At 35.5% G+C, this 12,489-nt stretch overlaps 2 protein-coding genes across 2 annotated transcripts in view; both read left to right on the top strand.

Moving 5' to 3' along the window:
• The window catches only part of LOC140714176 (secretory carrier-associated membrane protein 5), a 366,120-nt gene that overhangs the window by 214,693 nt on the left and 138,938 nt on the right, over positions 1-12,489 (top strand). The gene's annotated exons all lie outside the window — the stretch shown is intronic.
• The window catches only part of LOC140714472 (dual oxidase 2-like), a 109,024-nt gene that overhangs the window by 64,484 nt on the left and 32,051 nt on the right, over positions 1-12,489 (top strand). Inside the window, exons 21-22 of the mRNA XM_073025767.1 lie at positions 548-658; positions 4,090-4,268. Coding sequence (XP_072881868.1) covers positions 548-658; positions 4,090-4,268 — 290 coding nt within the window. The remainder of the gene's footprint in view (positions 1-547; positions 659-4,089; positions 4,269-12,489) is intronic.

Raw genomic sequence — 12,489 nt, 5'->3', positions numbered from 1 at the left:
TGCATCCCGCACTATAAACCTCCATACCCCTCCCATTCATGTACCTATCTAAATTTCACTTCAATGTTGAAATCAAACCAGCATCTGCCATTTTCGCTGGCAGATTGTTCCATATTATCACCACCCTCTGAGCAAAGTTCACCTCATGTTCCCCTTAAATGTTTCAGCTTTCACCCTTAACCTATGACCTCTAGTTCTAGTCTCACCCAACCTTAGAGGGAAAAGCCTGCTTGCATTTACCCTATACCACTCATAATTTTGTCTACCTCTGAACATAGAAAATATTGAAAACAAAACTGCACAGGAAGAGGGCCTTTGGTCTATGATGTCATGCTGAACTGATTAACTAGTAATGTAAAAGGTGTTGCATAAATGTAAATTTGTTCAATTACTTGTGCAAATGTCTTTTGCCTGACATGTTCTTGTCTTTCTTTGTAAATCTGTTCAGCTTCTTTCGACAGAAACTGGAGAATTTGTGTCAGGATGTGATCCAGGTTTTCTAAATATCCCTGAGACCTCATGAATATTATCCTTTGATGTTTTCCAGCACGGCAGAACCCACCGAAGGCAACCAGGTGGAGACCAACCACCAGGAGGAAATGAATGACCCAAGCCGGGCGGGCATTGTAATGGACCTGCGGAAACGGTTTCGCAAAAAGTATGATATAAAGTCTTAATTATATAATTCAGTAACAGGAGAATGTTGTTGAAATTACACATTGACTTTAGCTTGTAACATCTTTGCATAAGAAATCAGCCCAAGGATCAGAGTACAGTTAACCTGAAAACTACACTGCAGTTTTTTTATTGTTTTAATTGTTTCCCTGCAAAATGATTGTTTCCTTCAAAGGCTGATGCTCCAAAAAGGTGACATCCATTATTGAGGACCTCCATCACACAGGACATGCCCTCTTCTCATTGATCCCATCAAGAAGAAGGTACAGGAGCCTGAAGACACACATTCAATGTTTTAGGAACAGTTTTTTCCCCTCTGCCATCTGATTTCTCAATGGATAATAAACCCATGAACACTACCTCAGTAGCTTCATCCTCTCTTTATGCACCACTTTTTTTTCATTTTATATATATTTATTGTAATCTATAGTATTTATTATTATGTATTGCAATGTACTACAGCCAGAAAACAGACATATGCCAGTGATATTAAACCTGACTTTGATTCTGAAATGAGGTCACATTTACAATTAGCTGTGATAGCTAGGCACCAAACTTTGTATATCTTTAAACCCCTTAAAACTCAAGTAAAATCATGACCATATTTTCCATTTTCTTCTTTCAGGGGGCAGTGTACTGAACTGTAACATTCTAGTGTGTGTACTAGAAGTGATTAATTAACTGGTAATAGAGACTTGTTTCCTCTAGTTCAGTTACAACAGTTGGATTAAAATTGGAAATAGAAGCAACGATTCCTACTCCAAAGTTCTGACAGAGTATGATCATAAAATTAAACAAAATTAAAGCTGTCAATCTATAAACATGAGGACACAAAAACAGCAGATGCTAGAAAGTAGAGCAACAGACAATCTGTGGGAGGAACTCAAAAAGTCAGTCAATATCTGTGGAGGCAATGAAATGGTTGATGTTTTGGGTCAAGACCTAATGCACGGACTTGACCTGAAACATATATCATTTCTTTCACTCCACAGATTTTGCCTGATCCATTGAGATCCTCATGCAGTCTGTTTATTGTACTTCCTAAGAAGGTTGGCGTCATTCAATGTCTGTAGTGAGATGCTGAAGATGTTCTATAGGTCAGTTGTGGAGAGCGCCCTCTTCTTTGTGGTGGCGTGTTGGGGAGGAAGCATTAAGAAGAGGGACGCCTCACGTCTTAATAAGCTGGTAAAGAAGGCGGGCTCTGTTGTGGGCAAAGTACTGGAGAGTTTAACATCGGTAGCTGAGCGAAGGGCGCTGAGTAGGCTACGGTCAATTATGGATAACTCTGCACGTCCTCTACATAGCACCATCCAGAGACAGAGAAGCAGTTTCAGCGACAGGTTACTATCGATGCAATGCTCCTCAGACAGGATGAAGAGTTCAATACTCCCCAATGCCATTAGGCTTTACAATTCTACCGCCAGGACTTAAGAACTTTTTAAAAGCTATTATTAATGCTTTTTGAGATAGTGATTTAGATGCATATCATATTTTTTACTGAGTTAAGTATTGTATGTAATTAGTTTTGCTACAACAAGTGTATGGGACATTGGAAAAAAAAGTTGAATTTCCCCATGGGGATGAATAAAGTATCTATCTATCTATCTATTGCGAATTTTAAACAGTTTTTATGCACAATGATAATAGGAATCCTGAGCATCTTAACAAATTAGATGATAGGCCTGTGGAGTTTACTTTACCAAGGTAAAATATTGTTTGGCATGGCTGTCAAGAGATCTTGGAGATGGTCAAAAGTCAGGTATGGATATTTTGAATGTCTGAACAAGATCAATGGACTGAATGGCCTTCTGTTGTTAACATTTACTATACTACTTCATGGCTGAGCGGTTAAAACTGAGACACATTTCCTAATTTTTGCCCAAGCATCTCCATCCAGAGAATGTTAACAAGGTGCAGCCTCTTAACTAGGCTCAGATCAAGCAGAACTGCAGATACATTCCCTGCTGAACTTTGACCCAGGTTTAAGTTGTATCTCAACTTGCAAAGTTATAAAGGGCTTCTGAGATTGACAGATTTAGGCCAGTGGAGGGCAGAATTGTTTTACTGGAAAGCAGTAAAGGGAAGTTTGTATCTGGTAAACCTTTAGGTTCCTGGTATGAAAGACTACAGTGGGTTCTTGCACATTAGTGTAAGACAATGGAGAAGCATTCTCTCCATTGAGTGGAGGAGGTTAAGAGGGGACATAATTGAGGTATATAAATGTTTGAGGGGTATTGACAGGGTAGACTGCAAGAGACTTTACCCCACATCAGCGGGCATAGGTTTTGGGTAAGGAGGGAAAGGTTTAGAGGATATATGAAAGGAACCTGTACCACCTAGAGAATGGTGCATACCTGAAGTTCTCTGCGAGTTAGAGAATGGTTGAAAATGGGTTCCTGACAAGAGTTAAGAAGTGTCTGGATGAGAACTTCACATGCTTAGGCATTGAGAGCATCCAAGATAGTCACTCGCTGTTACATTGCACAGCGCACTGACTTTGATGCTTTCCTGTAGTAGGCTGTAACACTGCCCTCACCAAATCTAGCTCCTCCACCAAGGAGCAGCTCGCTGATCGGATGGATCTGCCATACTTGAGTTTCATTACAGCCAGAATTGTCTTATGATCATAAAAGAAAAAGTTTAAAAAAAGACAAAAAGCCCCTCAGGTTGGCCCCCAAAGGGCCAATGCAACCAAATATTCTGCTATCTTACTGAATGTTGAAGTTATCAAGGCACCAGTATAACATACCATCTCACTCCATCACCTGCCATAGTTTTCATTTCTGTTAGTAATGTAAACTCAGCCTTTCATTCAAAGTCATCTTATGTGGTCATACTGAATTACACTATCAGACCCTCACTACGAAAGTCAGATGCACATGCCATTTAATGTTTTTTCAAAGATTATATTATGATAAACATAGAATTTTTTGTATTATTTTATTGAATGTATGCTTAACTTAAGACGGATAATACATTATTTTCAGACATTTACTGTAATAAACTGAATAAGCTGTGACTCAGTAGGTAGAACCATTGTCCGCTGAGTTTAGAAAATTGCGTGTGCCCTGACAGAGTTAAAAAGTGTAATCATTGAGATTAGAGATATTTCACCATTTTACTACTGAGCAATTAAACTAAGTCCTCTCTCGATTTCTGAAGTGGATGTAATAGATCTATGGTTGTAATTCAAGTGAGACCAGAAGAGTTACCCTGTCCAATAGTTATCTCTTGGATTAGCTGTTCACACTATTTATGAAGGTTTGCTATGTGAAAGTTGTTTTGTTTGTGTGATTTCCTCATTTACTGTGCTTCAAGTATATTTACTGGACTTTGCAACTTGCTGTTATGAAAGACAATACATACCATATTTTTATTCAATTGACATCAATTATTTTATCATTTTTGATTCAGATCTTCCCAACCACCTAACAGAGTCTTTGCAGAGGCCAAACGGGAGAAGTATACCAAGAACAAATTTCAACGGAAAATTAATGAATGTATTCAGTATGTTCAGAACTATCAACGCCAGATTTTTTGTGTCATAATCTTCTACGGTATTACAGCCGGTGTCTTTATTGAGCGTGCCTATTGTAAGTACTACATTCTAGCTGCATAGTACAGTAAGAACAGCAATAAGTCTTTTAGTTCTTCAGGCCTTTTCCACCACTCAGTGAGATCATAGCTGATCGGTACCTAATTCTATTTGTCATTTTGATTCCCTGCCCCTCTCTACATGTGCTTCACCAACAAATAGCTTATCAAAAATATTACCTTGCCCCTTTCAGCTGTTTTTGGTGAGGAATTGGTTCCAGATTTTCAACGAATCATTACAGTGAAGAAAGAGTTCATTCTGCTCATCAAGTCCATGCCATTATTGTTGTTTATCTGAAGTACTCTAAACATGGTAGCACAGTGGTTAGTGTGACACTATTACAACATCATGTTCGGACTTCAATTGCAGAATTCTCTGTAAGGAGTCTGTATGTCCTCCACGTGGAATGAATGCATTTCCTCCAGGTGCTCTGGTTTCCTCCCACAATTGAAATACATACCGGTTAGTAGATTAATTGGTCATTGTAAATTGTCCTATGATCAGGCTAGGATTAAATTGAGGGTTGCTGGGCTATGTGGCTCAAAGGGCTAGAAGGGCCTATTCTGTGCTGTATCTTGTAATAAAAATAAATTACCTCTGAACAGCCAAGCTCAAAAGCAAAAGGCAATTTAAAAAAAGAACTTAGTAGGTCAGGTAACATCTGTGGAAGGAGGGGGAGATAAGCCCTTGAACCTACTTTAAAATCAATCTAACCCTTCTCTCCCAAATATCACTCCATTGTTTTTTTTTCATCGAAGGGCTTATCTAAGAGTCCCTTAAATTTCCCCCATTGTATCTGCCTCTACCAATACCCCCCAGGATGGTGTTTCACCACTTTGTTATCAGAAACCCATTTCTGAAATTCCCTATACTTTCCTCCAAGCACCTTGAAATCATTCCCATCCACATTAGCCATTGCCACTCTAGGGAAAAGGTAAGGAGCCAGCTTTCCACTCTATCTATATTTTCTTTTCATCTTATACACCTCATTTTCATTTTTAGAATCTTTTTATTGGTACATAATCTTCTCAGCCATAAAATGATACAAAACTTCAACAGATTAATATGTATACAATTTAAAAAGCTGAAGAAAAAAGCTGATCGTAATATATAAAAATGGAAAAAAATATATATATAGGAAAAAAAAGAACCCTGTCTAATTAGGAAAAAAAAAACCACTGACTACAAAAAAAGGGAAAAAACCCATTAGGAATCAACCCCCTGGAGCAACGTTTGACCATCATCTAAATATATTTTAAAAAAGAGTCATCAACTGCCAATTCATATTTATAAAAAAAATAAAATTGGGAGGAAACCATATAGAATAATTCACATTAAATGATAATATTTAGCAGAAGAACCCCATCTTCTCTCAAAATTGAATCGGGGATCAAAAGTTCTACTAATTTTTTCCAAACTGAGACATAACATTACTTGAGAAAACCATTCAATTAATGTAGGGGAAGAGATATCTTTCCATTTTAATAAAATAGCCCTTCTTGCCAATAATGTAACAAATGCAATTACATGTTGATCTGAAGATGAAATACCCTGAATATGATGCAGAACTATTCTAAATAGAACAGTCAATCTATTAGGTTGTAAATTAATTTTCAGAGCTTTAGAAATGATAGAAAATAAAGATTTCCAAAATGATTTTAATGAAGAACATGACCAGAACATATGTGACAAAGTAGCTACTTCAGTTTTACATCTATCGCAGTAGTTGTCTATACTAGGAAATATTTTAGATACTCTCTCCTTTGTTAAATAATAATGGTGAACAATTTTAAATTGAATTAAACAGTGGTTGGCACATATAGAAGAAGAATTTATGTTTTTAAAAACTCGAAGCCAATCTTCATTAACAAAGGTCATATTAAGTTCTCTCTTCCAATCTTGTTTAATCTTTAGTGGTAGGTTCTCTTTTTGTGACAAAATTAAATTTTAAATTCTGCTAATGGAACCTCTCACTAAAGGATTCAACTTCAAATGGTATATTCTTGTAAATACGGAAACTTGGGTAAATATTGTAGAAATGTCTAACCTGAAAATATTGCAAAAAATGTGTATGAGCGAGAGAATATTTGTTAATTAACTCTTCAAAAATCATCAATCAACCATCACAAAATAAATCTGTAAAAGAACGGATCCCTTTATTCCTCCACAGAAGAAAAATGGGGTCAGTTATTGAAGATTTAAATGAAAAGTTTCGATATAAAAAACTAGACAACTTAAATTGTTTAAAATTTTAAAAATTGCAAAACTGAACCCAAATTCGTAAGGATTGTTTAATAACCGGATAAAGATTTAAATTTGGAATTTTACAGAGCTGTAAAGGGAATGGAGCTCCTAATGTTGAAGTTAATTGAAATTGTTTAACAGCCTTTAATTCCAAATCAGCCCATAGTGGTTTTTGGCTCTTATTGAGCCGGTATAACAAAAACATAATTGTCTTATATTCACAGCCCAATAATACAGTCTTAAATTAGGAAGTGCAAGTCCACCATCTTTTTTAGATTTTTGTAAATGATACTTGTTAATTCTTGGTCTCTTATTGTTCCAAATAAAGGAAGAAATAAGAGAGTCAATTTGATCGAAAAATGTTTTAGTTAAAAAGATAGGTATATTTTGGAAAATATATAAAAATCTAGGTAAAATCATCATTTTCACAGCATGGATATGACCTGTTAAAGAAAGAGTAAATGGATTCCATCTAGAAAATAGTTGTTTCATGGAGTCCATTAAAGGAACTATATTAGCTTTATAAAAATCTTTATTTTTTTAGTAATTATAATACCTAAATATCTAAATGAATTAACAATTCTAAAAGGAATATCATTATATATACTAACAGGGACATTTAATGGAAACAATTCACTTTTATTCAAGTTAAGTTTATATCCTGAAAATTTACCAAAATCTTTAAGTGTTTCCAAAAGATTAGGAAGTGATTCCTCAAGATTCAAAATAAAAACCAAAAGATCATCTGCATAAAGAGAAATCTTATGTATGGTTCCATTCATACAGATACCATGAATATTTTTAGCTTCACGTAATGTTATAACTAACGGCTCCAATACAAAATTAAATAATAAAGGGCTTAATGGACATCCCTGTCTAGTACCACGAGAAAGTGAGAAAAAAGACCTGCAATTATTAGTAATGACTGTGGCAATAGGATTCTTATAAATCATTTGAATCCACCTATTGAAATTATTACCAAAACCAAATTTTTCTAATACTTTAAACAAATATGGCCACTCAACTCTATCAAATGTCTTTTCAGCATCGAGAGAGATAACACATTGAGGTTGCTTAGATAATGATGAATATATAATGTTCATAAATCTCTGAACATTCGAGAAAGAGTAATGGCCTTTAATAAAGCCCGTTTGATCCATAGAAATGATTTTAGTTAAAATATTTTCCAAGCGATTAGCCAATATTTTAGAGAGAATTTTTGCATCCACATTTAATAGCGAAACAGGTCTATATGATGAACATTCAACAGGATCTTTATCTTTTTTAAGAATTAAGGAAATAGATGCTTCATAAAAAGAAGAAGGTAAATTACCCTTCTCAAAGGATTCATGCAATATTTCCAAAAGATACGGAGAAAGTAATCTTTCAAATTTTTTTGTAAAATCCCACTGAATAACCATCAAATCCAGGAGCTTTACCTGATTGCATTGATAAAATAGTTTTCTGAATTTCATGCTCAGTAACTGGAGCATCAAGCATCTGTTGATCTTCAACAGAAATTTGTGGAAATTTAATCTTATGTAAAAAAGCCTTCATTTTGGAGGAATCTGCAGGAAATTGAGATCTATAAAGATCAGAGTAAAAATCTTGAAAAGTATTATTAACGTCCTCATGGTTACTTGCTATATCACCATTATTTTTACGAATCTTTAAAATTTGTCTTATAGCTCTAGCTGCTCTTAATTGGGAAGCTAAGAGCTTATTATTTTTATCCCCAAAAATATAAAATTGACTTTTCAATTTAAGCAAATATCCTTCAATAGGACATGTTAGTAACAAATTATACTGTGATTGTAATTCTACTCTTATAAGAAACAACATTTGGAGAGATTGCATTGATGTTAGCTAATTCTTTAATTTGTTTAGAGATTTTATCTAATTCCATTCTTGTTTGTTTCTTCAGTTTAGCTATATACAAAATAATCTGACCACATAAATAAGCTTTTAATGTATCCCAAATTACTAACTTTGAGACATTTCCTGTATTATTAAAGAGAGAAAACTCTTTTATTTGAGCTTCAATAAACTCAACAAATTCTGAACTTTGTAATAAGTATTCTGGAAAATGCCAAAGTGGTCTGGTGGAAACAATATCTGTCAGTTCAAATATTAAGTTTAAAGGAGCATGATTAGAGAAAGCAATTGCATCATACTCACATTTCTGAATATTAAATAAAAGTCAAGGATTGACTATAAAATAGTCGATTCTTGAACATTTATTATGAACATGTGAGAAAAAAAGAGTATTCTCTATCACTAGGGTGCATATGCCACCACATCTCAATTAAACCCTAATCAATTAAGAAGGAATTAATAAGTGATGCAGAACAATTAGGAAGTTGATGTTTGGATGATGACTTATCCATTAAAGGATTTAAACAAGTATTAAAATCACCACCCATTAATAACGTATATTCATTTAAATCAGGTAATAGAGCAAAAACAGCTTTAAAAAATGAGGGATCATCATCATTTGATCCATAAATATTAACCAAAACTGTTTTCCTATTATAAATTAATCCTTTAACAATCAAAAATCTACCATTAATATCGGCTATAATGTCCTCCTGATTAAAAGGGATATTGGAATCAATAAAAATAGAAACACCTCTAATTTTACTCTGGGATTTTGCATGAAACTGAGGATCCTTCCAAAATTTAAAAAATTGATTTTTATCACATAACCTAATATGCATCTCTTGAACAAAGATTATATCAGGCTGGAATCGCTTAATAACTTTAAATGTTTTCTTATGCTTAATAGGATGATTCCAACTGCGAACATTCCAAGTTAAAACATTTAACTGTTTAGATATCATCATGAAAGTCTGTATCTAAAAAGAGTAGTTAGATGCATGTCAGGATAAGGTAGTCAAAAATGGCAGAGATGAACAACAATAAAAATAGTTAGCGTATGCTCCGGGATTCATAATGGGTATAAAAAAAGAAAAAAAACCCCACTCAAACTACAAAGCCCAGAAACAAGTCGATATCAATCGATGCAAGCCCCAAGAAAAGCATAGATGCAAATACAAACTCCGCCTACTTAAGTAAAAAAAGTGAAAAAAGTAATCTCTGTCTCCCTCTACCAAACATAAAGCTCATTACAGTCGACATATATCTCAATATAATTAACTTGGAAGGAAAGTGTTTTTCTTATAAAACAAAATGACCTTCAATTTGAAAGTAACCTTCATAATATTAGATAAAGGAAGAAAAACACATCCAAAACAATTCTTGAAATATTTGCACAAAAGAAAAACAATCACCATATTTAAATTGTCCAATCTATCTTTAAAACATAAGGAAATCCAAATAATTACTTAAAAGATCTTTACAAAAGCATACGGAACAAAAAAAAAACAATTAATTCATTTAAATGCTGCAGAGAAAAAATTCTAGATGGTTCAAACTTATCTACAGTCTATCAACAGTTCTCCCACTATGTCTTCTGAGGTTAAAGCCATCCAAACCAGTCTTTTTCAGATATAAAAATGCATTTTAAGGTAAAGACATTCTGTAACCATCAAATCTTCCAATCTCATCACTCTTTACACTGCAAGACAATCAAGCCATTATAAATCATTCAAGATTCAGGCTTCAGACTCGTCATCAGATCCATCAGGTAAAGAGTTAATAAAACGCAATGCTTCGGCTGGGTCATCAAAAATATGAGCGCCAGACTTTTTGACAAAAAGCCTTAATTTAGCTGGATATTGGAGCAGTGGAAAAAGCTTTTCTTGATATGATAATTTCATAACCGATGCGAATCCAGCGTGCTTCTTTACAATTTCGCGTGGAAAATCTTCAAAAAAGCGAATCTCTGTATCTTGATACTGAAACAGCCTTTTTTTTCCTCGCAAGCTTAATAATACGATCTTTGGCTCTGAAACGGAGAAAACGCACAACAATATGTCTGTTTTTACCTTGATCCAAGAGTTTTAAAGTGCTGATTCTGTGAGCCATTTCAATACCTGGAGGCTGTAAACAAACCTCCGGAAATAAAGACTGAAACATTTTTGCGAAATAATTCAGTGTGTCGGCCGATTCTGATTTCTCTTTTAATCCAACAATTCGAATATTATTCCGACGTGATCGAGCTTCGAGATCGACGATCCATTGTTGAGCTTTATCCAAACGAGAAGAAAGGTCAGCAGCATTTCGACTAACTTCTTTAAGATCAAAGCTCAGAGAGTCAATTTTTCCTTCATATTTCTCTTTTCATTGAGTTATTTCAATGCCGATACTGCTGATTTGAGACTCTAGTCTCTTCACCCAGGGGGACTCCTCCAAGAATTCGTCAGCTTTTTTGGGCTTCCCATTGCCCGGGTCCGGATTTCTTTTGGCGCTTCTGAGAGTAGCCATAATTATAACTGTTACTCTACAGATCCGACTGAGTAAAGTTGAAATTTCAAAGTTTAAGTCAGAAAAGGGAGAGATTAAAGGCGGACATAAAGAGACTATGTCTTACATGCCCGTATGCGGAGGGCGGAGTCCTTATACACCTCTATCAAGTCACCTCTCATTGCCCTTCACTCCAAAGGGAATAGCCCTAACTTGCACACCCTTTCCTCATAAGACATATTCTTTAATTCAGGCAGCATTCAGGTAAATCTCCTCTGCACTCTCGCAGAAGCTTCCATATCTTTCCTGTAAAGAGGCGACCAGAACTAAACACATAATCCAACTATGGTTTAACCAGAGTATTATAGAGCTGCAACATTACCTGAAGGTGACTGAACTCAATTCCCCGACTAATGAAGGCCAACACACCATACACTTTCTTAACCACCCTACCAACTTGCACAGCAACTTTAAAGGATTTTTGGACCCCAAGATCTATCTACTTCTCTACATTGGTACGATTCCTGCCATTAACCCTGTACTCTGCCTTTATGTTCGACCTTCCAAAGAGTACCAATTTGCACTTTTGCAGATTGAACTCAATCTGCCACTTCTTACCCCAGCTCTGCATCCTGTCAATGTCCCATTATAGCCTATTACTACCTTCTACACTAACTTAACACCACCGATCTTATTGCTTTCTGCAAATTTATTAACCACCCTTCCACTTCCTCATCTAAGCATTTTATAAAATTTACAAAGAGCAGTGGTCCCAGAACTAACCATTGTGAAACAGCAATGGTCAGCAACTTATAGGCCAGATATACTCCATCTACTACCACCTTCTGTTTTCTGTACACAAGTCAATTCTGAATCCACATACCCAAGTTCCCTGAATCCCATGCCTACTGACCTTCTGTATGACCCTAACAGAGGGAACCCTGTCGAATGCCTTTACTAAGATCCATATACACCACATCCACTGCTCTGCCTTCATCAATTTGTTTTGTCATTTCCTCAAAGAATTTAATCAAGCTCGTGAGACATGACCTATCCCTTGCAAAGCCATGCTGACTATCCCTAATCTGACTGTGCTTGTCCAAATACTTGTAAATCCTGTTTTTAAGAATCCTCTCCAATAGTTTGCTCATCCCTGACATAAGAGTCACTGGCCTATAACTCCCAAGATTATCCATATTGTCTTTCTTGAACATCTTACACCCTCCAATCTTCTGGTAGTACTCCTGTGGCCAGTAAGAATGCAAAGATCACTACCAAAGGCTCAGCAATCTCTTCCCTTAGTAACCTGGGGTATATCGTGTCAAGCCCAGGGACTTATCTATCCTAATGTTTTCCAATCAATGTCACTTCGCCATTTCTTTTACCTCCCGCTCTGTCTTTTTTAAAACATCTAAACCCTGGAACATCCAGTATTCATTTTCTGTCGTTGTGACAGTCAGGTCTCTGTAATGGCCATAACATCATAGTTCCGTGCTCTACGTTCATCATCCTTGTTCCTGATACTTCTTGTATTAAAATAGACACATTTCAACTCATCCAACTGACTGCAGTTTTGCCCTGTCTATTGCCTGTCCTTTCTCACAGCCTCT

Source organism: Hemitrygon akajei, chromosome 21 (genome assembly GCF_048418815.1).
Source record: "Hemitrygon akajei chromosome 21, sHemAka1.3, whole genome shotgun sequence".
Lineage (NCBI taxonomy): Eukaryota > Metazoa > Chordata > Chondrichthyes > Myliobatiformes > Dasyatidae > Hemitrygon > Hemitrygon akajei.
Note: the sequence above shows the minus strand (reverse complement) of the source record. Positions and strands in the feature narration are given on the sequence as shown.